The 24,964-nt window shown below is 26.3% G+C and overlaps 3 protein-coding genes across 3 annotated transcripts; 1 reads left to right on the forward strand and 2 right to left on the reverse strand.

Moving 5' to 3' along the window:
- Positions 1-1,124: 1,124 nt before the first annotated feature.
- On the reverse strand, positions 1,125-14,365 carry LOC132937177 (transcription initiation factor TFIID subunit 3-like). Its single transcript, XM_061004004.1, has 9 exons — positions 13,803-14,365; positions 8,364-8,606; positions 8,100-8,214; positions 6,757-7,999; positions 6,509-6,691; positions 6,272-6,384; positions 5,787-6,198; positions 5,446-5,546; positions 1,125-5,064 (listed from the first exon to the last, which is right to left on the reverse strand). The coding sequence occupies exons 1-9, from the start codon at positions 13,966-13,968 to the stop codon at positions 4,920-4,922; spliced, it is 2,721 nt and encodes a 906-aa protein (XP_060859987.1). The 5' UTR covers positions 13,969-14,365; the 3' UTR covers positions 1,125-4,919.
- Positions 14,366-14,468: 103 nt separating this feature from the next.
- Positions 14,469-19,659, forward strand: LOC132937179 (UBX domain-containing protein 4-like). The gene is made up of 9 exons (XM_061004006.1): positions 14,469-14,906; positions 15,087-15,215; positions 16,249-16,410; positions 16,491-16,555; positions 16,984-17,048; positions 17,463-17,594; positions 17,669-17,777; positions 17,962-18,152; positions 19,452-19,659. Exons 1-9 carry the CDS (start codon positions 14,819-14,821, stop codon positions 19,552-19,554), a joined length of 1,044 nt encoding a protein of 347 aa, XP_060859989.1. The 5' UTR covers positions 14,469-14,818; the 3' UTR covers positions 19,555-19,659.
- Positions 19,660-19,811: 152 nt separating this feature from the next.
- On the reverse strand, positions 19,812-24,493 carry LOC132937178 (ankyrin repeat and LEM domain-containing protein 1-like). Its single transcript, XM_061004005.1, has 7 exons — positions 24,071-24,493; positions 23,441-23,811; positions 22,550-23,246; positions 21,481-21,548; positions 21,180-21,374; positions 20,782-21,107; positions 19,812-20,709 (listed from the first exon to the last, which is right to left on the reverse strand). The coding sequence occupies exons 1-7, from the start codon at positions 24,154-24,156 to the stop codon at positions 20,428-20,430; spliced, it is 2,025 nt and encodes a 674-aa protein (XP_060859988.1). The 5' UTR covers positions 24,157-24,493; the 3' UTR covers positions 19,812-20,427.
- Positions 24,494-24,964: the final 471 nt, after the last annotated feature.

Genomic DNA, 24,964 nt, shown 5'->3' on the forward strand with positions numbered 1-24,964 from the left:
ATCAAATGTCATTTATTTTATGGGAGATTTAAATATTTTTAATAAGAATATATATAAAATATTAAAATAAATAATATAATAATATATTGAATCTAATGAGAACATTTCAAATTTAATCAGAAGTATCAATGCTTTTATGAGATTTTAATGTATTATTATTTTAATGAACACTCTTCCATAAAATTTCGAGCCTCTAATGCATAGATAATAAAGATATATATAGATATATTAGATATATTATCTATGCTCTAATGGAACTATAGATTCTATATAATATATAATATATAAAATTAATCCATTAGAGCGCACCACTAGTTACAAACTTGTCACTTTACATGCTGCGGCTGGGAGGTAAATTTTGTGATTCTCGTACTGACCTTCCCTAGATCCGGCTGAGTATCTGTGTAGGTAAATTGGAAGGGTTGTTATCAAGATTACAAGTGCGGAAAAAATCGACACTCAATATTCATTCATTTTTATTTATATAGATAGATTGCACATTTAAGAGGCCTCGCTACCAAAACAAATTTTGATTTTGATACGTCAACAATTTCAGAAAAATGTTCTATTGTATAATTTATAGTTGAACAGGGGTGTTCTTATTTGAAAAATAGAATTTTGTAACTTTATATAACACTCCTAGTAGTTCAACGAATCTCAAGAATTTGAAAATTAAAATTCATATTTTGAATAATTGAAAAAAATAGGGCTCAGCCTGCTTGGTGAATCACTCTGATATATATCTGTTTCTAATACAACATTTAATAAACAAGATAAAAAAGTTTAAAAGTTTAAAGTTAAAAAAAAGCTCTGATTGACTCATTAAGTTAGATAAATAACTAACAGGTATACGACAAATAAGGTAGGTATGATACCTTGGGAAAGGTGTTAAGACGTTTGTATTTGAGCTGCAAGATTATTTACCCCATGCTACCAATAGAAGGTTAAAAAAAATCTAGAAAATTCAGTGACCACTCAAAATTTGATATCTATCAAATGTTATTATCTATTGATTCTTCAAATAATTTTTATTAAAACTTGAATCATTAAATAAATAAGTAGAAGGATTTTTGGAAATCAGGTGTTACAATAACGAGGTATTTCAAATTAAATGCAAATTATAATAAGATATTAGAATTAATATATTGAGACAGAATACAGAGTTGATATTACATTACGTATATAATATGGTCAATTTTCAATTAAATATGCCAAATACATAATATTTATCTGTTTTTTATTAATAAAAATCCAATAATTTAAAACAAGTATAGGTAAAACTAAATATTAAAAACAAAATTGGTATAAATTTATATTAATAAATAATAATAATAATAATAAATCATATAAATATATTTGTTACTGTAAATATGTACTGTTGGTGTTGTCTTAATTTCTCAAATAAACGGTGAAATTACACTAAAAGTATCAGTGAATATCACAAAATAAAAAAAAAAATACAATTAGTCTACTGGACATAACGTAATAATGATTGTCGATATTCAATGACACAATAGCTAACACTTAACAATGCTGTAATAAATAATATAAATATTATAACAATAATATAAAAAAATCAATAATTAATAATAATTATAATTATAAATTGTATTTTATGAATAATCGCTAAAAAACTGTTCATGGTAAACATACACAGTGAATGTTGTGATGATCATATTATTCAATATGAATTTCCCAAAACGCATGTGTAGTTATGTGAAAATAATTAACAAATTGCCAATGACCGCCAGTAAACATTTACAGTAACATACACATTCATAAAATATAAATAATACATAGTCATAAATACTAAGACACAATTTAATAGTATGTGTAACATTGTAACTATAAATCAAGAAAAAACATATTATCCACACAACAAGTATAATATAATAGATAGACATAGATAATAATACATATTAATAATAGACTATAAATACAATAATAATAATAATAATAATAATAAACATTAATAGTGCGGGTGTGTTTGGTTGTACACCAGGGATGTCACAGTGTAGGCCATGAGATGATTAGTGTTTAAGTACTGCCTTCGAGGGCGACACAATTAGGAGGGCGGCGAGATATAATTATCACAAAATGTACTATGTATTTTACAGCATTTTGAGTACTTTATTAAATAAATAATTATCTAAAGAATGTAGAATATATAACATGCAAATTTTAAATTTTTGAACTGATATTGCAAATATTTATGTAAAAAAAAATAAATGTATGGTGGACTTTTTAAACATAATAGGATAAAAATATAAAATTGGGAAACCTAAAATAGGTAATGTCAAAGTGTATGCACTACACATCTGTGTACTCAACTAAATTATCTACATGGCCAGAATTTCATTGCTTTAAGACTCTACCAACCATGTTACGAAATAATATTTTAAAAGTAAACAAATAAAATATAATATATAAACAGAAATTTATAGGTTATAATATGTATAAAAGATGTATTATTAAGGAGTCCCCTAGTTTTATAAAGCCCTTAGAATAAATTATCAATAGCTACTTGTTACTAAATTTTGGATCCCAAAAAATATCAATTATTTTCTTTGTCTTAATTTGCCACTTTTAATAACACACAGCAGTAAACATTAACCATATTCTACTATAAACTACAATAATCTAAAGGAGAATAAATCTATTAAGTGCGATCACTTTTTAAATGATTATAAATAGTTTAGTAACAATATTGAATTTAAGCCGAAATAACAAAATTGGCAATATGTATTTTTTTCTTAGTAATATCTATTATCTATGTATATAAACGAATACGACAAATAAGACATATATAGTTCACTAATAACAAGTACATGTACATCATTATATGATTTCAAAACAACTTTTCAGTTATTCCGGATCAACATATCTTAAAATAATTTGAATTCAACTACTGAGTAAGCTAAATAGTTTATACGAACAGATTATACACTAAGATCAATACTTTAACAGTATTGTAAGACATAACGAATCTAACAATTACTATATAATAATTGAAGAGCACATTTATCATTTAAGAACAAATCTCCTAAACAGAATGGTATGTTTAATATTTATTTAATAATTAATATAATAATGAAATATGTTGATTCATCAACTAATATTTTAGAAAGCAATAAACTGCAATCAATATTTTTGTTGTGTTTACATGCATGAAAAGCCCAAGTTTAAAAAGATAATAATTTTTCATTCCAGTACAAACATATATTTGGTGATTAACTAAATTATGAAATTTTAATTTTATTAAAGCACATCTTGATAATAATAATAAATATAGCTTATGAGTTTTGTAATATTCAATAAAAATTGAAAAATTAATGTATGTAATGTACTGTAAGTTTTAGCAACTAAAAAATATATAATTTAAAAAGTTAAAAACAACATTTTTTAAAAATGTACCAAAAATAACACAATAAAAAAACTGTAAAATATAAATATAACTGTTCTGAACCATGGCTGAGATTATTAAAAAACAATTTTTAGATAAGACCAAAACATAAAACTAATCTAACTATTTTCCTTTTAAGAATTTAAACTTTATCATATTATACAATATACTTTTAAATTTATAGTAAAAACATTATTATTATTTATTGTAGAAGTCCTTATTTCTTACTGCACAATGACTAACAACAAATTAAGTGTACATTTCAGTGAAGATTTTTAAATCTTATTTTTGATTAATATGTACAAATATAAATTAATTCTCTTCCCCCTTGAAATGTATATTGATTAAAATGTAATTCTATATTTTTTACACAAAAAATATACACAATAAATTATATATTTTTTTTTTAATCTACAAAACCTACCCCTACATGTTTATATTTATTTATAAGATCATTTAATTATTAAGTTAACAATGAATTGTAAATATGTACACTATGAATATCATCAACTAAAAATATTCACTATCATTCAATTTTTAATTTACTTTATTTTATACTGAACTGGCCTCAAATACAGTAAAAATAAGATGAACAGTATAAATTACAAATTGATTATAGCTTTCTTTTAGTATGTATTGTTAATTATCAAACATTATTTGTTATAATTTGACAAATTATTCATAACTATATATATATATAGTTTTGGCAGTATACATAGTGGGTAACCATGTTTTTCATATCCCTAGGTTAGCTTTATAGGAAATTGAGAAAACACGGTGACATACCTTGTAATCAATGTATGTAATTAACATAATTGTTATTAATTGTCACATATTATATTAGTCAATTAATATCTACAGATTGTTGTATATTTTTAAATTATATTGAATCTGTCATCAAGTAATTCAATAATACATGTATACAATATATCCAACATCGTGTGGTTCACACATTTTGAACTACATTCACCAAACAAATTGGAATTTAAAAATGTTAGTAAGTATATTAAACAGTGTATATAATATGTAAAATACTTAACAATATATAAATATAAATAATGAAAAACTTCTAATTGGAAATGATAACAAGTTATGGAATTAATGGTATTCCAAATAATAACAAAATATATAATAGATTAATTTAACTTTTAGTTAATAATAGGAATTTTAGATGCTATATAAATTATGAAAAATAAAATAAAATTGTCTTTACTAAAAAGTATTTTAATTTATTGAACAGTATATTATACTTCTAACACACTGAACATTCTAGTTGTTTGGTAAAGTACCTTGTGTTGAATCAATGTTATGTTGAAATAAAATGAAAGATATATATGTTTGTACTAAAAAATTATTATTGGAGGACCATTTAAAATAAGCTTAACAATCAAGATAAACCATTTATGGTTTTCAATATCAATAAGCCCACTGATTTTATAAGTCTTATAATAACCTAAAGTTTAGTCTAAAAAAAATTAATTTGATTAGATAAAAAAAAACCACTAAGTTTTAACTCTTACGAAATTGATTTCTTTTTTAATGGTCTTCCTCTTTTAGCCTTTTCAACTGGTGCAGTCACGCCTCGTTCAGCTCGTTTTAATAAACAAGTAGGACAATACCATACAGCACAATCTGGTGGACACTGAATTCCCACACAAACCCTGTAATTTATTCAAATAAGACCAATTATTTTTTTTTTTTTTTTATTGATCTTGAGCCCGGCAGCTGAGGCCATTAGCTATTTTTAGTTTTACTGTAGGTTATTAAGTTGGTAGGGGGAGGAACACGTGTGTGTTGGGTTTGGCAGAATTTTTGATTAGGCACCTGTAGGTATCTGTACCCGTAGGTATCTGCCATGCCCGGGTGGGGGATGGCGGCACTTGTTCTCCGGACACCGTGACTTGCACGGAGAAAAATGCCGCCCGGTGGTCGAGAATCGAACTCGGACCGGCTGTGCCGAATCCGTCGCGTTAGACCGCTCGGCCACCTCGTCCCCCCCAATTATTTTTATTGGTTGTATAAAAAACATATATTATACTCACCAATGATACCATGCGTCACATCCATCACAACCAACCATTGGACTGCCGTCATCTTGTTTTCCACAAGTTGGACATATCCAAACTTGATTTCCAGCATCGTCCTATTCAAATATAAACACAAAATATATAAAATCCTACATACTATAGTAATTTCTATATATTTGATTTACATTTTTACGACACCGTTTTTATTAATATACAGGGGGTAATTTATTTTATTGGAAAGAATACAAAAATTACAATTATTTTCAATAAATGAAAAAATATGATATTATATTTTATATAGTAAAAGTCATTGTTATAAAGTTTTTTTATATTGCTACATTTGTGTGGGTACTTACAAAGTAAAAAGCTGGGTGTGGTTGAGTTGTAATTTTTTTAGATTTCTTGGTAGTTTTAACCTTATGTTTATTACTTGATGCAACAGAATTTGTAACGGCAGAAGATACAGAAGCATTTCCTGAAGTTGTGGCGGGGATATCAGAATCCACAACAGTTTTTGGAGGAAGTACAGCTGTTTTTTTTGATTTAGATGGTTTAGGTATAGGTTCAGTAACACTTTCAATTTCTTCTTCTTTTGGTACTAACGGCACCGATGGTAAGGTAGCTGTAGATAATTTATCTTTAGAATGTGCTTTAGATTTTATAGTAGATGATTTAACTCGTTCCACTGGTGACTTTTCTTTAGATAAATTGTGTGATTCGTCAATAAATTCCAAGGGAGATTTATTTTTAACTATAGGCTTGATTACACTAAAACAAAAAAAAATGTATAAATGTATAATTTTAAATTTAACTTAAGACTAAAGATATCTATTATTCTAACATTTTCCGTTGTACTGATGGAGATGAACTTGATCCATTTGAACCTGGCAACTTCAGCTTTATTTTTGGGACCAATGGGTCTTCTTCTTTCAAAACAGGTTCTGGTTCTTTTTCCTAAATAAAAATGTATTAACTCAAACTATGGTACAAATCAGTACAGCTAAAAAAATAACTTATAAATACTTAAAAAAAATTTATAAAAAAAATTGTAAATAGTTTTAAAAATGCTATATGTAACCTCAGTGATAGTAGGCTCCGGTTTAGATTCTTCGGAGTCCACTTTTTCTTTGTTTTTTAATTTTTTCAATAATTTTTCCTTTTTTCTTTCGCTTCGATCTTTTTGTTTAGTTTTGTCTTTTTTATCTTTTTTCTTTTTAGACTTAATCTTTTCTTTTTTAATCTTTTTATGCTCTTTTTTGGGCTGAAATCAATAATAAATATAAGTTAGAAAATTAAAAATTAATCAATAAATATAATATACTTTACTTTAATCTTTTCCGTAGGAACTTTTTTTTTTTCTGAAGTAAGAGTGGATGAAAGTTCGTCAAACTCAGATTTATCAAAATCATCCTCTCCAGGTAAAGGCAAATACATCATAGAAGCAGCTGTGTTTGTTTTTTCTAATATTGGTATAACACTATTAGGAGCAGTATATTTTGGAACCAATGGATTTAAAGCAAGAGATGGTGGTAAAATACTTGGCACAGTTGGCAGGAGACCAGGCACTGTTGGTAGATGACCAAAAAATGAAAATTTTAAAGGGGATGAAAACAGGTCAGAATCATGTTTATTTTTTGACTTTTTATTTCCAATGTTCTTGGTTTTGAGGTCTACACTTTTAGAATTATCATCACTAGGTATTTTCTGTTTTTTTTTTCGTTTTTTAGGTACATTAATGTTCAATTCTGGTTTGGTTTCTTTTATAGATGGTTTATGTACACTATCAGTTTTTTTTGTTTCAACAGTTGGTTTAAAGAAATCTGGCTTAAATTGTTTCTCCTCAATAATTTCAACCTTTACTTCAGGCTTAACCAAAATATCTGAACTGACAATAGTAGAATTTGGCCTGGATATAATCGAGCTATTTAATTTTGAACTCTGGTGTACTGAACTATCGTTATTCTTATCTTCTTTTACTTTGGATATTTTTTTAAATATATTTAATTTCTGCTTATCAGGTTCTGTTGTCAGTTTTTCACTGTCACACAAAAGGCTTTTTGAGTACTTAGAATGTGATGTTGATGCTTGAGGCTTATCAAATATAGTATTTAGTACACTTAATTTTGATTTATCTTTGATCTTTGGAGTTTTTTTAAGTCGAGGTCCTTGATTAGACTCCCGGATAGCACCAGTTTTCAATGCTTTAAGTTTTGAAGTTTCTTTCACATTTGCCAGTTTTTTTACTTTAGAATCTTCATTTTTATTATTATTAATATTATTGCTATTATTACCGTCAGCTATATTTTTTCCCTTTTCTTTAAAATTGTTCAATGTTTTTTGTGATAATTTCTTGTTACGTTGTTGTATGTGTTCACCTTTGACTTCTGGCGGGACTGTTGGATAAGAAGATGATGCATGTGATGAATTGACTTTGAAATTAGGAAATGGCATTAATCGTGATTCTGGCAATTTGCCTTCTCGAGACGGTGAAAGATATCCAGATGTTGTCATAACCACACTAGATATCTCTCTAAGTCGTCTGTGAACTACCAGGTTGTCTTTCGATGGTCTAAAAAATAAAAACATATTTTAGTTTAATACTTAAAAGACAAAAAATATTTTTATGATTGTATAAAAAAATTTTCATTTACTTAAAGAATAATGTTTACCTATCATATATTTTGGAAGCCTGAGATTCTTGAAAACTTAGTGGCTCATTAAAAATTCCTAATGAGGAACTTGAATGTGGTGTCTGGCTTCTATCATTTTGCATGGGTCTTTCATCTGTGATAAATAATTATAATTAGACTTTTATGACTAAAATGCATAGTAATGCAAAATAAGGGCATAAAATCTAGAAATTGTCCAAGAATATCATCAGAATATTCATTAACTGTTCAAAATAAAAACAAAGATCTTTAAAAATGTTTTACCAGATTGTTCAGGATACATTGTAGGAAGATGTTCATGAACATAAACCGGTCTGGTCACAATTTCTCTGCTTCCGGGTTTCATGATATTTAAATTTGATTTTGTTGGTATGGGAAACTTAGGTACTTGATGAGGAAACTCTATTGACCCAACTTGTTTCAAATATCTTATTAAATCTGGTACAGCAACATCTTTATCTCGAAATGCCATTTTCACATCATCAATATCTGGCTCGATTGTATCAGCTGAAAAATAAAGATTATACATGATAAGATAAAATTATATGAAATATAAATATAATCACTTAAAAATTTTAAATAATGGACACTGGTGATGATTAAAAATTAATTAATATATATAAACAAATAAACAGAGGGAAAATAGGTAATCGCTCTCCAGTATATTTTGTTCAGCTAAGAAACGTTGTAGGCGGCCAACTTCAGCACAGGGACGTGACAATAATACGCAGAAGGTATACAGATAGTTAATTAGTTGAGGATGACAAATGGGTGTTGACTGACTACGGACCTAATAGAAACTAGCGGCCGGCAACAATATTTGTACAGAGTATAAATATAATAATAACATTCAAATAATATGTACCACATCATTGAGGAGTAAGTCTCAGTAATGTGTGTGAGATTTGAAATCAATGATAAATCATCGCATACAAAAATGATATTGAGCGAAGACTATTCGGCTGTTGTAATAAGTATATTTTACGATATTTTTATATTCCTATTAAGGTAATTTATTTTCCTATAAGTATTAGCGAAAGTTGATTACATTTTTACAAAAAAACATTACATTTTAAATGTTAATACTTGTTTAAAATATACATTATAAGTAAAGACTGGATTTATATTCCCTTAAAATACCTAAAATGTGATGCTAATATTTTCTAAAAAACCTTCAAATATTCTCATTATATTCTCTTAAAAATTTAAAAAATATGCAAAAATAATCAATTTTTATCATTATTTACTTCAATATGAATTAAAAAAATTTTTTTTCAACATTATTTCAATAGTGAGGTATTAATTAGGTATTAAAAGTTGCGTATTCTAATGGAATACTATTGCACTTTAATAAGTTGGAAATGATAAAAAAAAAAATTGTATATGTTCAAAAAAAATTTTTCTGGGTACTTTAATATTGTAATTAAAAAAAATTACAAATTTTTTCTCACAATTTAAAAAATATTCCAAAGTATGGAAAAAAAACTTTTTTCTACGCATTCATAATTGAACGAATCGTTATTCTTTGTTTAAATATGTAATTATATCCAATTTTTAACATAAAATGAGCATAAAAAAATTGTGTCAAAATATTTTTAGATTTTTTGGTTACTGAACTACTTATGAGGAACATTGTATTAACTTTAGCTATACAAATTGAAGATTTTATTTTGTTAAAATTTGAACTAAAAATTCATATACAAAAAAATTGTGCCTATCGGATCTATATTATTTTTAAATAGCTATAATAACAAATAACGAGAATCATGTATTAAATTTTTTCACAATATGGATAAATAGTTCAAAAAGTCAAAATATTTTGAAAATGTTATCATGTATGCGTTTATTTATGTGTTATTGCAGTGATATGGTGATAATAACAGGGGGCTTGGGGGCTTAGCCCCCTACCCCGTGTGAATATTAGCCCCTCCCCAAAATTATTGTTGTAATTATTATCATATTTGTAATTATTTATCACAATTGTGTTTCACATCGGGACATAATAAATAATATAATTTTAGATTCTGAGCAGTAAGTTGGTACTTTTGTGAACTAAAAATTGAAAATGCCATGTACTTTTCGTAATAATAATCAGAAAAAAAAAATACAAGAAAAATTTGTTTTTACGCTATACCAGTTTTTGACAAAATGAATATGGTTATTTTGGTGTAGGTAACTAAAAAACAAATATAATTTTAAAAGCTTTTAAAAACAGATTTGACAAAATTCATAAAAGTCACAACAATTTACACTACTTTGCGTTATAAATTTATAAAATGTTTTCTTTTTATACCTATCTAAGATTTAAAAATTGAATACAAGATTCCTTATAAGTTCTTCTAACAATAACAATACAATTTTACTGGAAAACCACATTAATTTTTTATAAACGTTTTATGTTTACAATTTTGATCCTTAATTTAACAGCTATTTCTCCTCAATTTATTTATGAAATTTTATTGTAATTTATTGAAAAACTAATAATTGTAGATACTTGACATTTTCACCAAATTCTTATATTAGTAATTATTTCTATATGTATTATGTATATGGTAAAATGTTGAAATTATTTTGTCGCCTTTGATATTATAACAATTTAAAAATATTAAAGATAAATAAGCATGTTTTTTTTTTTAAATTTATTTCATTTTCTTAAGTCGATAAAAGAGGGAGAGCCCCCACAAAAAGCTACATTGAAAATCTATAGTGGGGCTTCCCTCCTCGCCCAATATATTTGATCATCTTACGCCTATATGTTGTGTATGTGATGGTAGTAATGGTAGTAGTGGTTGGAGATGAAAACAATTTTACCCTCTAAAAAGTTTTTGGAAAAGCTGTTGAATATATGAATTTGAATACTTAAACTTTTTATGATTACCCTGCCAATGACGTCTGCTCAAACTTATGCTTATAGCACAATGTATTAAATGTTAAATATGGTCTAATTAATAGTTTATTTCATTATTATTAGTATTTATTATCTTCTTTTTCATACATTCAGGCCTCTATTTGATGCTCGCTCCTTTTAACTTTATTGTCCGCCTAGTTCTATTTATTATCATATTTAATTAATACTATAAAATATTTTTATGTATTCATTTATGTTAATGTTTTATTTTCCTTTAGATAATATCTACTCAATCGCTGCTACATAATTAATAGATTTAGAATAAAGAATAAAGATTAATCTTTTTTATTTATATAGTTGTCAACTATGAAATAATCAAAAATGTAATATGTAATAAGTACCACAGGTCATCATTGTTTATATCTAAAGACCGGATTTATATGTTTTTACATATCGTTACTGGGTCTATGCAGTCTTATGAGAGTAAAAAATGTGGATGATTTGTTCAATTCTGAATGCATAGAAAAAAGTTTTTTTTGCATATTTGAGAATATTTTATGGGTTAGAGAATATTTAACTCATTTAGAATATTTTGGAATATTTCGTAAATTGTGAGAAAAAATTTGTATTTATTTTTAATTTTAATATTACGGTACCCAGAAAAATTTTTTTTGAACATTTACAATTTTTTATTTTATTATTTCCAACTCTTACTAAAGTGCAATAATATTCCATTAGAATACGAAACTTTAAATACCTAATAATTAACTCACTATTAATATAAAATTGAAAAAAAAAAATTTTAAATGGATATTAAAGTAAATATAATTATGTTTATTGATTATTTTTGCATATTTTTGCTTTTTTTTTTGTATATTTTGCATATTTTAGCATATTTTTTAAATTTTTAAGAGAATATAATGAGAATATTTTAAGGTTTTTTCGAGAATATTAGCATCATATTTAAGGTATTTTAAGAGAATATAAATCCGGTTTTTATTTATAACAAATTTAGGATATTTTTAAAATAATGTTCCTTACAATAAATACCTACAGTAAAATTATTATTCGTTATGTTAAAAATAATGCTTCGATTTTCAACTTCAGTATCTTGTTTGATGAGAAAGTGAATCTAGTTGGTGCATTGGGGAGGTAAAAATTTAAAATTCTCAGTAGTTTTCAAAAGCACCGGAAAACAAAAAAAAATTAAGGAAAAACGGGAGTTTTGAAGAAAATTTGTTTTGGCCAAAATCGACTTTGGTTTTTGGTGTAGCTCTAAGACAAATGACCGCTGATACATGAAATTTTCATTGAATATTTATATTAGCATTTGCTATACACCATAACATTTTCAATATTTTGACTCGTTTTAAACTGTTTACAGACATTTTATTCGTTTGGTCATAAAGCATGACAATTTAATACAAGGCTGTTATATTATTATAATAGCAGTTAGAAAAAATTAAAAATATATACGCACAATTTATTTATAAACATAAAAAAATTAAAAAAAGTTTGATTTTTTACATTTATCAAATTTAAAATTTAAAAATGATTTTATAGTTAAAAATTTATAAAATGTACAACTTTTATAGCTAAGGATTAAAAATTTAAAACAAGGTTACCATTCAATTTTGTTTTAGCCTGCGAGGGAGTTTAGCAGAAATGTAAGAGGCAGCCATATTTTTAATGAGGGTTAATACTTAGTACTTGAGTTTAGGTTTTAATGGAATCGATTGCAGATGAATTTAGTGACATTTAAGACATTTTTGATTTGTAGGTTTTATGAAGAAAATAGTTGGTCATGTAATACGGAGCGTCAGTTAAAGTGAGGAGAGCTACCTATATTATTAAATCATCACATTTCTAAAACTTATTGTTATGTAGGTACAACTTAATCTTAGAAAACCAATGTATTTAATATTTATTATTTATTTATATGTAACTAATATTTAATTTTTTGTAAGAAAACAACCTATAGTAGTTGATGCTATACCATAAATACAAATACAAATACAAATACAAATAATAATAATAATAATTAAATATTAAATAAAAAATAATTGGGAACATTTTATACTGCATATTTCTTGTATTTCTTGCATATTTAATAATTATTGATGCATGAAAGTCTTTACAAATATATAACCAACAATAATTAAAATGGTATTATAAACAGGTATAATTATTGATTTTGAGTTTTTTTTGGCCGCATAAAAAAGTATGACATTAGATATGCAGGTTGAGAATGGCTAATATGAGTGTAAAAAAGCAAGATTTTCAAGGAACCTATTGGAGTTCAAGATTGTTCAAGAAGTTACATGTGCAATATACAAGCAATACATACTAGACCCGTATCAGACTCAAACACTAGTCATTACGAAATTATTCCTGTCGGTACGTAACTATTCCATATCGATACATATCAAATTTTTCTTCTTGAAAATCTTCAATATATTGACGATATACCTAGTAACTAAATTTTTCAAATTATTTTTACCAACATTTAGGTAGATAATTAAAATGACTAGCTGCTTCCACCCCTCGATATAAATATCGGTTAGATACCAGAAGCATTATAGCCGTACCAAATAGTGTGTGGGCAGTCGCTCGTATTTTTGTACTACAAGGTATATAATAATATACTCTAGTATATATACCTACCCGCTACTGTAATAAATACAACAGTAATAAGAAGATTATAACAATACTACCAAAGATAAAATTAAGTATTATATCTCAATAAATCAAAAAAGGAATCGGTGTCTACCTAGGTACATATAACAAACTACGTATTAATACGTATTCCATATTTAGTGTGGCTGAATCAACAGCGTGAGCAATTCAATACTCACAAATCTCGGAAAATTTTTTGACTGACTGAGCTAGATCTCTGAAATACTCGTACAGGATATCTGTCATCATTTGCAATGTCGAATTTGACATAGAATGCCAACCAATGTTTGAACATATCTGCGCCACAGAGGTGGTCAATCCTTTCCTGATAAACTCGTCGGTCATGTTGGTGCTCTCGAATTTCGTTCAAAACGACTGTTCGCGATCGATGAATGATCTTCCGTAAACCGTAGAGATATTGCGGATGTCATCGAGCGAAGTTCGAAATCATTGCTGTATTGCAGACGAGTGTACAGAAACAAAACAAAAGTCGTCGTCGGTAAACGACGAGGTGATAATAATGTATATATCTACTGATAAACTGGTATGAGTCATTTTTCATTAGCAATCGCCGCCATAACATTAGCATACATTTTTATTGTATTAAATATCGTCGCGCGGTGTATTCGGTGGCATCATTTTAGCCGGCACTCGACTGCCGACCATCGTTTACACAACGACGAATAATATATTGTAATCGTAGCTACTGGCTACACAAAATAAGTGGCGCTACGCAGAAGATCGATGATGATGTTACCCCCGTATACCCATTGGCCGTGATAACAAATAAGTCGACGAATTGATTAGCTGCTCGCTGCTATAGTTGTAGTGTGTACTGTGTATACAGTTGTTGTAGTTGTAGTGTAGTACAACGATTTACCACCAGCCAGTCCCACCCATCACTCGTCCTGCTCGAACATACACATATACAATACTACACCATATACTATACGCTATAATCCATATAGCTCTATTATAGCCGAGTGCCCGAGTATCAGAAATCAGAATCGACACTCGACTGCTCGTTTATTTGGAAGAGGGCGGTCTCGAAAAAAAATTTTAAAACCATTCACCGTTTTTCAATTCGGTTAAAAATTCTTAGTTAAACATGTTCCCGACACTCCGTTGTTGAGTGCATCAAATAAAAAAAAAAAACCTTATTATCGAAATCAATATTCAATTGACATCGACAGTGATGTCGTCGCTGAAATGGTTTGGAGGCGATTCCAAAGCAGCACTACAACAAATGATGGATCGCAATTGCGCGTTTTTGATGTATATAGGTATTTATTAATATTATTTGTTTGCATCGGTACGAGCACATAGGTACACCGATTTTACACAATTTATTTTACTTCTTTATTCATTCTTGCCTTTTGTTTAAAGTACTTGATCTCCTATTAGATATGCTAATAAGATAATAAGGTACATGCCTGAAATATTATAATGATTTGTATTTCTAGGAAATGGAAATGATGATCTTACCAAGATTTTTGATGATACAAATATAATTCAATTGCTGAATAATGAACTCATTTTATGTTATAAAATGGATCCACTAAGCCCAAGTTTTAAAAACTTCAAAGATATTTGTATCCTTTTATTTTTATTAATATTTCAACTCAATAATTTTTAATAATTTTAAATGTTTAATTATTCAAAATACATTTTATTATTATTTTGTACTGATGTAGCATTGAGTGTCAATAAATAAAATTTTAGGTGCAATAGGTGTTGCCTCTGTCTCACACAACATATCAAATTTTACATTTAGAATAATCCATTTAATTCGGTTGTTTTTAATAATAGAGTAAATTGATAATAGACCTAACTTTCAATCCCAGCTTACCTACTTCAAAATTAAATTATCTTAAATAGCTTTTGTAAAAATAAATAATTTTCTTACATTCAAGTTTTACAATAGGTCAAGTTTCTAATTTTAAAAATGACAGAGTGAAATGGATTATTTTTCTCAAAAAATGTGTTATGTTATACATTAGTAAGTTGGAGACAACAATTGTGGGTATAATGTCTTTTTCCAATTCAACTAAAACATTGCAAATGGTTATTATTGATGTGGTTGTATTAATTAATTAATTACCTATTCTCATATTAGAATCGTATGTAAGTACAAATAACAATTTTCTTACAGCTTAAATATATGATTTTTATTTAATATATTTAACATAATTCTAATAAATTATAAAGAACACACCACTCACGAGTGTTGTAATTTTAAATACGTTTTGATGTTAGTAATCACTACCTAATCTAATCAAGTAATCAGGTGATTTCAGAATGATTTATTCACATAAAATGAATCCTAATTAATAATTTATTTTCCACCCAATAAATAATTTAAATACCTACTATCTATTTTAAAATTAATGAAACAATTCATATTCAATTTTAATTTTAATTTTAGCACCAATAATATTGTATATACTAAGGTCTTGCATTCTTGCTACATTAGTGTGTATGCTTTTAAACTTATGTATATAAATATTCAAATACTTTTATTTACTAAGTATATTTTATTGAAAATATATTTGCATGTACATTATTCAAACTTTCACCACTGATATACTGTAAATAAATTCATACTTAACCTTATTTTTCAATCAGTCAATAACGTGGTTATTCCATCAATTTATTTACTAGAAAAAAATAATACTCAACAATATATCATAAACAAAAAACAAGTCTTAACAAATTCTCATGATATTCATCTGGATTTAAAACGTCAATTGTTGAATGCTATTTGTTGTATTATAAAAGATATTTCCGGTTTGTTTGATGTTTTATGTTCTATTTTACTTAATTATTATTTCAAATTAACAGATGTAAATGTAATCATTTAATTATAGACACAATCAATGTCGATGACAATAAACAGAAATATTTACAATACTTGACTGATGTTTCTAAAAAGGTAACCTTATTATAGCACAAAATACTAAATATATTTATATTTATAAAAATTAATAATTTTTTTTTAGTAATTTAAATTTTTTACTGTCTTTGGGTTGTAGAGTTACATGTATACAATATCTATTCATAATATATTAATATATATTAGAAATAGTGTATGTGTCATTTTTGTATTGCAAATTCAAGTTTATTCATTTTTATAGAATCTTAAATAATTAAAAAAAGTAATGTGACAATAATTTGACCTAATCACTTGATGAGGTTATATTATTATAGAATTATCAGTATCATGAGATTCATCTCCACGCTCACCTCTCAAAAATACACCACTAATAATATAGTAATGAATGTCTAACAATCTAACATTTTACATTTTTAGTCTGTAGATTATATAACTTTAATAGCTTAAAATTGTACTTTGTATTTCAGTTGCCGCTCTTTGATAGTCCTAATATAAATGCTGGTGTCCAAAATGTCGCAGAAGAAATTAAAAAGTAATTTTTTTTCACATAATTTAAAAGTTTATAACATTATCATATTTTGTTTATACTACTTTATAAACATTATTATTTATTTATAAATTATGAAGATTTTGATGTAAAATATTTTTTTTTGCATTGCTCTAGAAACTAATGGCTCTAATATTCTAATATTTATCTAACATTTTTGGAAAATATATTCTATTAATTTATATTATTTTTGGTTTTTTTATAATAAACTAAACTTTTTAACTTAGGTGTATTTATAACTTATGTAGTCTATTTTTACTTTATATTTATATAATTATGGACATGCACCATAATGTTTATAAAATATCTTGAAAAATATTTTTAAATCAAGTCCAATAGTAGATATTATCACTTCTCCATTATAGCTTATAAAAAGTGATACATTTGAATATATTATAGATCGAATGGTATTGCAAAAATTAAATTCAAAGTTCCGTATAAAGATATTACAATAGTTAAAGAATTTCAAACAACTTCTACACTCAATGATATTGCAACTTATATATTATGTCAAGTAAATCTCTCAAGAAGGTATAACAATTGTCTTAACTAGTTAATTTTTTTTTTTAAATCTTATTTAACTAAAATAAAACATTTATTTTTAGAGGCATAAAATTTATTGCTCATCGACAATTTACTGGTGAAGATTTCAACCAAACATTAGAAGCACTAAATTTATGTCCATCATCAACTATTTATGTACATTTGGATATGGTAAATATAAAAAATCAAAACTTTTATTATTTTAATGCCAGGTTTTACAAAAATTTACTTAACAATTAAATATTTAATGTATCAGTAGAGAGCTATGCTCCCTGAAACATGATTTTATGCAACTCTGCATAAATATTGATTACTATTGTTTATTTGTTTTATATTATTTATCATGTTAATGTAGGAACAATCAAATCAATGGCTGTATTCCATACTCAATTATCAATCTTGGCTTGGAAATGTACTTAATTTTATCATTATAAATCCATTTAATTTTATTCAACATTTTTTAATAAGTCTTGTAAGACCATCACCATCTGTTGAAGCGCCAAGAACGATTAATCATCAGAATAAAAATAAAAAACAAACTGTCAAGTAAGAACAATATTAATGCTATAAAATCATTGTATGAAATTTGATGAAACTTAAAGATGAAATGTTTAACGACACAAATTCAAACAAATCTATTCAATTTATTTATTTATAAAAAAACAATTTTAAATAGTTTATACTAACATAATCTTTCTTATTTACATGCATTAAGCTAATTGGTTTGAATAGACAGTTTGATTTAAGCATTCACATGATTGATACCGTGCCATATACTAGTTGCCTCCAAAAGTCAAAACAATAATTTGTATATGAATTGCGTGCTAACTATATAAGAGATACTTCTCAACTAACCATATGTATAAGGAATCCCTAAACAATTCTAACATTAAAATAGATTTGTAATTTATGACATGCATATTTTATATGGTTACATGACTAAACATTAAAAATATATTCTTTTGTATAATGATACGGTTATCAAAACAAGTAACTATGAAACAAGTGTTTAAATGTACATACATTTATACAGTGAAACTTCCATTTAACAAAATATTTTAATTATATTTAAACAAATTCTCTATAATATGAATTTTATTTGTTGACCATCAGGCTATGCTATATAGAAGTTTCGCTGTTCTTATGACCTATGGGTGCTGACTGGTGTCTTATAATATTATATATTTCTAAATATCTAAAAAGTGTTCAACAATTTAAATGAAACCATTATGTTCACTACAATAATAATTATTAAAAATAAATATATAGTTGAATTTAAATCAATATTTTAATGTGTTTATACTTAATTAATCTATATTCAATAATATTCCTGTTAACTTATACGTTTATAATTATAGCACAATAACATATTATAGATATTATTATATTATATAATATTATAGATCAGTCGTCGGCAACCACCACCAGCTTGTGTGACTATCCCATACAGCCATTATTTTTTTAAATAAGACTAAAAGGTTTTAATTTTTATACAACACGTAAAACTTTTTTAATTTTTGAATGCAGAGTCCAAAAAGTTTTTTCGACCAATGTTATGGATAGATTTTTCTATTTATGTGGTATATTTATTACATTAATTAAGTTTCAAGCCACTTCTTATTTCTGTATAGGTAGTAGGCAATCAGTGTGAAAATTTTTGGGAGGAAACTGGTATATAATTATAAACTATCCAATCATCAAGGGCAACTAGTATACATGGAGCTTTTTGTTGTGATAAGAATGGGAGGCAACTAGTGTGATTCAACTCACACTAAGTAAATGCAATATAAATTATATTGTTAAATATATCCATTTAAATGTCTGTTTTTTTTTTTTGTCATTTAGAAAAACAACGTATAAAGCATCTAATATCCACCAATTGAATACCAACAACTCTGATGATGATGAAAACAACACATACAATGGAAACTCTACACAACAATTGTAACTTAAATGTCTTGAATAAATAATTCTTATATACATAATACACATGTGTATAAACAGTTATACTTTTTTTTTTTAAACAGTTGTAATAAATTTTTTTTAAACATTATTTATCAATTTTAATAATTTGTTTACTTTCATTATTCAATATAATAAATTCTTGATCACAGAATGAAATTATTTGTATTATTACATTATAGTATGATTGTGTTTGTAGTTTTTCAATTTATTATTTTTTTCATTGAAATATTATGGGTAACACTCAATTCAAAATATGGCATATTATAGAGATATAAGTTAAATAATACACAATCATGAATAAAAATTGAAAATAATAATCTATTAGTAGAAATAACTATAGCAAACAATTTGAAATGAATAGTCGATTTGAAAAATTTATTATATAATTGTTGCAATAGTTTTATATTATTTTTACTAAAAAATATTGTTAATTGTTAACATTGTCTGGACATACCAATTTAAGTTTAAACACACGTCAATAGTAACTTGCCTGATATATTGTATAGTAAACTAGTGACATCAAATAATAATATAAACCGACTTAAGTATTTAAGTAAAAATATATTTATAATACAAAAATAGTTTTATAATAAAAAATATAGTATTATAATTTAACTAAATTATATGTGTTTGTAGACACTAAGTTATCACAAAATCAATTGTTAATTTAATAAAAATATAAAATATTATTGATATAATGTTGTACAAAAATATTCCGATAAAATATAATAAAATTCAGAAATATAGATTTCTATATAACTAATATTGGGGGGGAGGAAAGGCTAGATTTAAAATCATAGTCATTATTTGAGAAAAATTTTTAAAATATACTACAGTAAAAATAGTATGTCAACAATTAAGTCAAATCAACTGGTCGCAATTGACGTTCACCGTCAGCTAAAAACACAAGCATGGCACGGTATAGAAGATGACATCCTAGTTTACATCGATCACTATTTAACCATCGTATTGTGTTATTGTAGTATGTACCACGCTTTTCATTTGTAAGTTTGTCCAATCCAATAGCATCAATCATAGCCGCTTCTCGAATATGTGCTTCTTTTATCACTAAATGATGGAATGCTTGTACACAAACCACCCCCAATTTTTCCTTCCATAAGCTCAAAATATATTCTGTCTATATTATTAAGAATATAAAATGCAATGTATAATAACTATATTCAATGAAAAATTTTACAATGGTACATACCTTGCGACTTTTATCTTTATTTCTATTTGCGACCCAAGACTGAAATGCTTCATTCATATGATCGTTGGGTCTAGATTTGGTGCCTTTACCAATGTAAAATATTGATCTAATAAATGTTTGCCATATTTCAATGGGATTATTCATTTGATCAGCTCGAGCGGGTAAATTGTTTGTTATACGTGGATCTAATAATAAATATGTAAATGACGAACCACTCTCGGTACAAACAATGGTTTCCTCCAGAGAACTCCAACTTTTTATGGTTTTCTTCCATGAATTATATTTATCGTCAATTAGAACTTTAGCCAACTGAAAACTATATGAACCTTTCAAAATAAAAAATAAGTTATACTATAAATGTATTAATTATAAATATGCAATAACAATCAAAATTATACCAGATGAATTATTAACATGCTTATCATCCTTTAGTTCTGTTTGCCTATGTAATAGTCTATTGAGTTGTCGTACATAAACTTGTTTTGTACTGGGTACTAGTGGTCCTGGAGGATGGCCAAACTCCCTAAGACTTTGACGAACATAATCTGTATCATAATCTTTTGAAACTTCAATTAAACTACTACTGCTCTCGTCTAAGTAAAAAATAAAAATCATCATCAAGAATAATATTAAATGTACGAGATTTAAATAAACTAACAATTTATTGTGAAAAGCAAAAATAATATTTATAAATTATACCTAGAGAAGTAATAATGTTTGAAACTTCTAGATTGTTTATTGCAGCTGATGTTCTGGAAATTGAATTGCTAAAAAAAGATATTAAATAATATATATAAATCAATAAAATAAAAACTTAACAAAATAAAATGTATTGTAATAAAAATTACTATAAACATATTATACCTGAAGTAGAAATAAATATTATTTTTAAGTAAAAACAGTTTAGGAAAAGCCAAACAATTTTGAATTTATAAACGATTTTCTCAAAATAAAGCTAATAAAAGATAAGTTTATTAGGTATATCTATAGATTTTTCAAAATTAAATCATGAATACCTTAAAATACTTTATAATAATTAGAGCTGTGAATGTAATGTACTAAAAAAAACATTTAAAACTGCTGTATAAGTAATCAAAAATCAAAATTTAAATATCAAATAATTATATCGCTAAATAAGTGTAATAAGCTAATACATGTATACATTAATATGTATAAGTATTAAGTCCTAACAAATAATATTTTTGAATTACAACAATAAAACTACTTACATTGTTATTCTTTGTTTAAATATATTAAATATATTTTGTCTAAATGTAAACTTTAAATTTCTAAAAACTGTCTTATGTATTTCCTAAAATTGTTGGATTTTATGAGGAACACGTATTAATTAAATTAGCTATAAAAATTTAAATTATTATTAATTTCTAACTGCAAAATAGTTATCAAATGTTCGTGATTTTGTTGAATTAGGTCAACGTTTAAACAAATGGTTTAGCAAAAAATTCAAGTATTCCCTATTAGTTTGAAACTTACTGGAAAAGTACCAACTAAATCTAATTTTCCATCAGAAACCATACTCAAAGTTGAATATTAAAGTAACTTTTACTATAAAATGTGCATGTACACACACACACAAAAAATACATTGTAAAACTAATTAATAATATTGCTTTTCTTAAATTTTTAGTTCATAATTAAAACTTTGTGTAAAGGAAGTTGTGAAGTTGTGTTTTACAATAAGTTAAAAAGAATATATTTTCCTACAAATTCACAGCCCTAATAGAATTAACAGATAATAAATAAAGTACCTTATTGAGTCATAAATACTTGTCATTGATACGCTTTTTGTAATATCTTCCAATTGAGTGTCAGTCTTATAAGTATCACCATTAAGAATTTGTTGTTCAGAATTTGTATCTGGACATGTAAAAAAATCATCGGAACTCAAACAACTGGATAATCCAGATATATCTGACATCAAGTCACTGTCACTTAAAGACATATTTTCTATCTCGCTGAAAATATTTCTTGTTCCCAATTCAATCTCGTCAAGATCAAACAATTCAGAATCAGTTAGTAAATTATTAGATGGAAAGCTTATGTTTTCTATACTTTCAAATTCATCTGTTACGCATTTGATTGAACTTAATATAGATCCATCATAATAAAGTTTTGATGGGATATCATCAATGGGTAGTTTATAGTCTGATGAAACATTTGTGTTTAAAACATCGCCAAAAGAGTAAGCTGTTGAAGATAATATTATGCATTCATCGATGTTATTGTTTTTTTGACTAACTGAATCAAATGTTATTGATTTAGAAATACTATTTAAACTTTCACCGCTATTAAGATATCCACTGCTTGTGTGTAATCTATCGGATTTATCAATTGTTGATTCAGCACCAATGGATGTTTCAGTATTGTGTACTTTTATAGAATTTTGATATTTCTCTTTAATATAATTTGATTGCATTGCATTAGAAACTTGTTTTTTTAAATTACCTAATATAAAAAATGTTTTTAATAATGATGAAATAATCACGTGATTGTATACAAAAAAAACATAAGAACAAACATATTAAAAGGTATTAATTAATTGTTGTATTAACGAAACATTTAGTATTAAAATGTGGTATCAATTATAGATAACAATTGTTTGTTCTCATAAACCTTGCAAAACTATGATTCGTACTTACTCGTGTAGTTTGAATGTTTCATGTAAGATTGAAGAGTTGCAAGTGATTCCCAAGCACTAAATTTCACAGCATAATTAAATACATTGAGATTGTCTTCATCTTTTATGTACGGATTGGGTATAATGTAAGGACTTTTGAGCAAAATTCCAACAACCTGTGAACGATTCCAGGCAACAGCAATATGCAGAACAGTGCGATTTCCTTCACAACGTACATTAGGATCACCACCGTTATGTAAAATTAATGAAGTTGCTACTTTTCCGAATGCCAAGTTTTCATGCCCTGCAGCTAAATGAAATGCTGTCATCCCTTCTTCCGGTATGAGAACATTGGGATTGGCTTTGTTCTGAGATAATAAAGTATTGACTTGCCTAAACAAAAATAATAATTTAAAATTTAAATGATAAATACCAATTCACAAACGCACAGAAATTTAATAAATTTAATAGTTTATTTAGTTTGTATGAACCAAACTGTCAAACTGTTGCACAATTAAGGGTCTATGCGATTTTAAGATAGATACATTGATGTGACACGGTTTGATTGCATTCACATGACATTCAAATCTTTTTCAAGAGATTGTTATTAATTTTAACCAAAAACATGTAAGTATGTGACAAATATACATACTGAATATTACAATCCTCGACGGCATCATACAGCGCTCGAGCCAGATACAATGTTCTCCATTCGTCATTCATTATGGCATTAGCCATCGTAGTCGCGGGTTGATTAACTGAATACCAGTTGTTATTTCACTTGTTTCGAACCAGATCTAGTCCCCGCACGAACTCGATTTCTGTGAAATGTCGTGTCCCGGACATTTGGAAAAATATATATAAATACATATATACTATTATATATACACAGAACGATAGATAATGTCGGCAACCGGTAATATTTACCGTTTTGTTTTAAACTCAGAGATCAAAGTTTATTCAAATCATCGTAATGATTAAGCGATAAAGTACTAAATACTAATAAAAGAAGTAGGTACTCGATCGCACACGAACACGTCTCGTAACGTCGAGTCTCTACTCTCTCGTTATCATAGTAAGTTTGTATTTACTATTTTACATTTTACGTTTATCAAAAGTTGAAGAGTTGGCACGGTGTTATCATAAACATAGGTACGAATAGATAATAGATACATAATAGCATAATATTGTATTATTTACATTTCAACATTAATAGGATTAATTTTAATATTATGTATTATCTATGAGTGAACAATTATTTAAATTTATATAGGTAATAAAATTACTGTAAAGTAGGTAGGTTCCTAATGTTAATATTTTTGCCTACCTACGACCTACCTATATTACGACTGAATATTTCTTTTTTTTATGGTTTTATGGTTTTTACTTGATACCTTGCATGGCTAAATATATATACCTATATATATATATTATATGTTTATTTAGCCATGATACCTTGTACCTAATACCTATGCGGCTATGCTATATATGTCAATGGTACTATAAAAAGCGTTTACGATTTCTTTCAATACTAATCGCAATGAAA

The sequence above is a fragment of the Metopolophium dirhodum genome, chromosome 1 (genome assembly GCF_019925205.1).
Source record: "Metopolophium dirhodum isolate CAU chromosome 1, ASM1992520v1, whole genome shotgun sequence".
NCBI lineage: Eukaryota > Metazoa > Arthropoda > Insecta > Hemiptera > Aphididae > Metopolophium > Metopolophium dirhodum.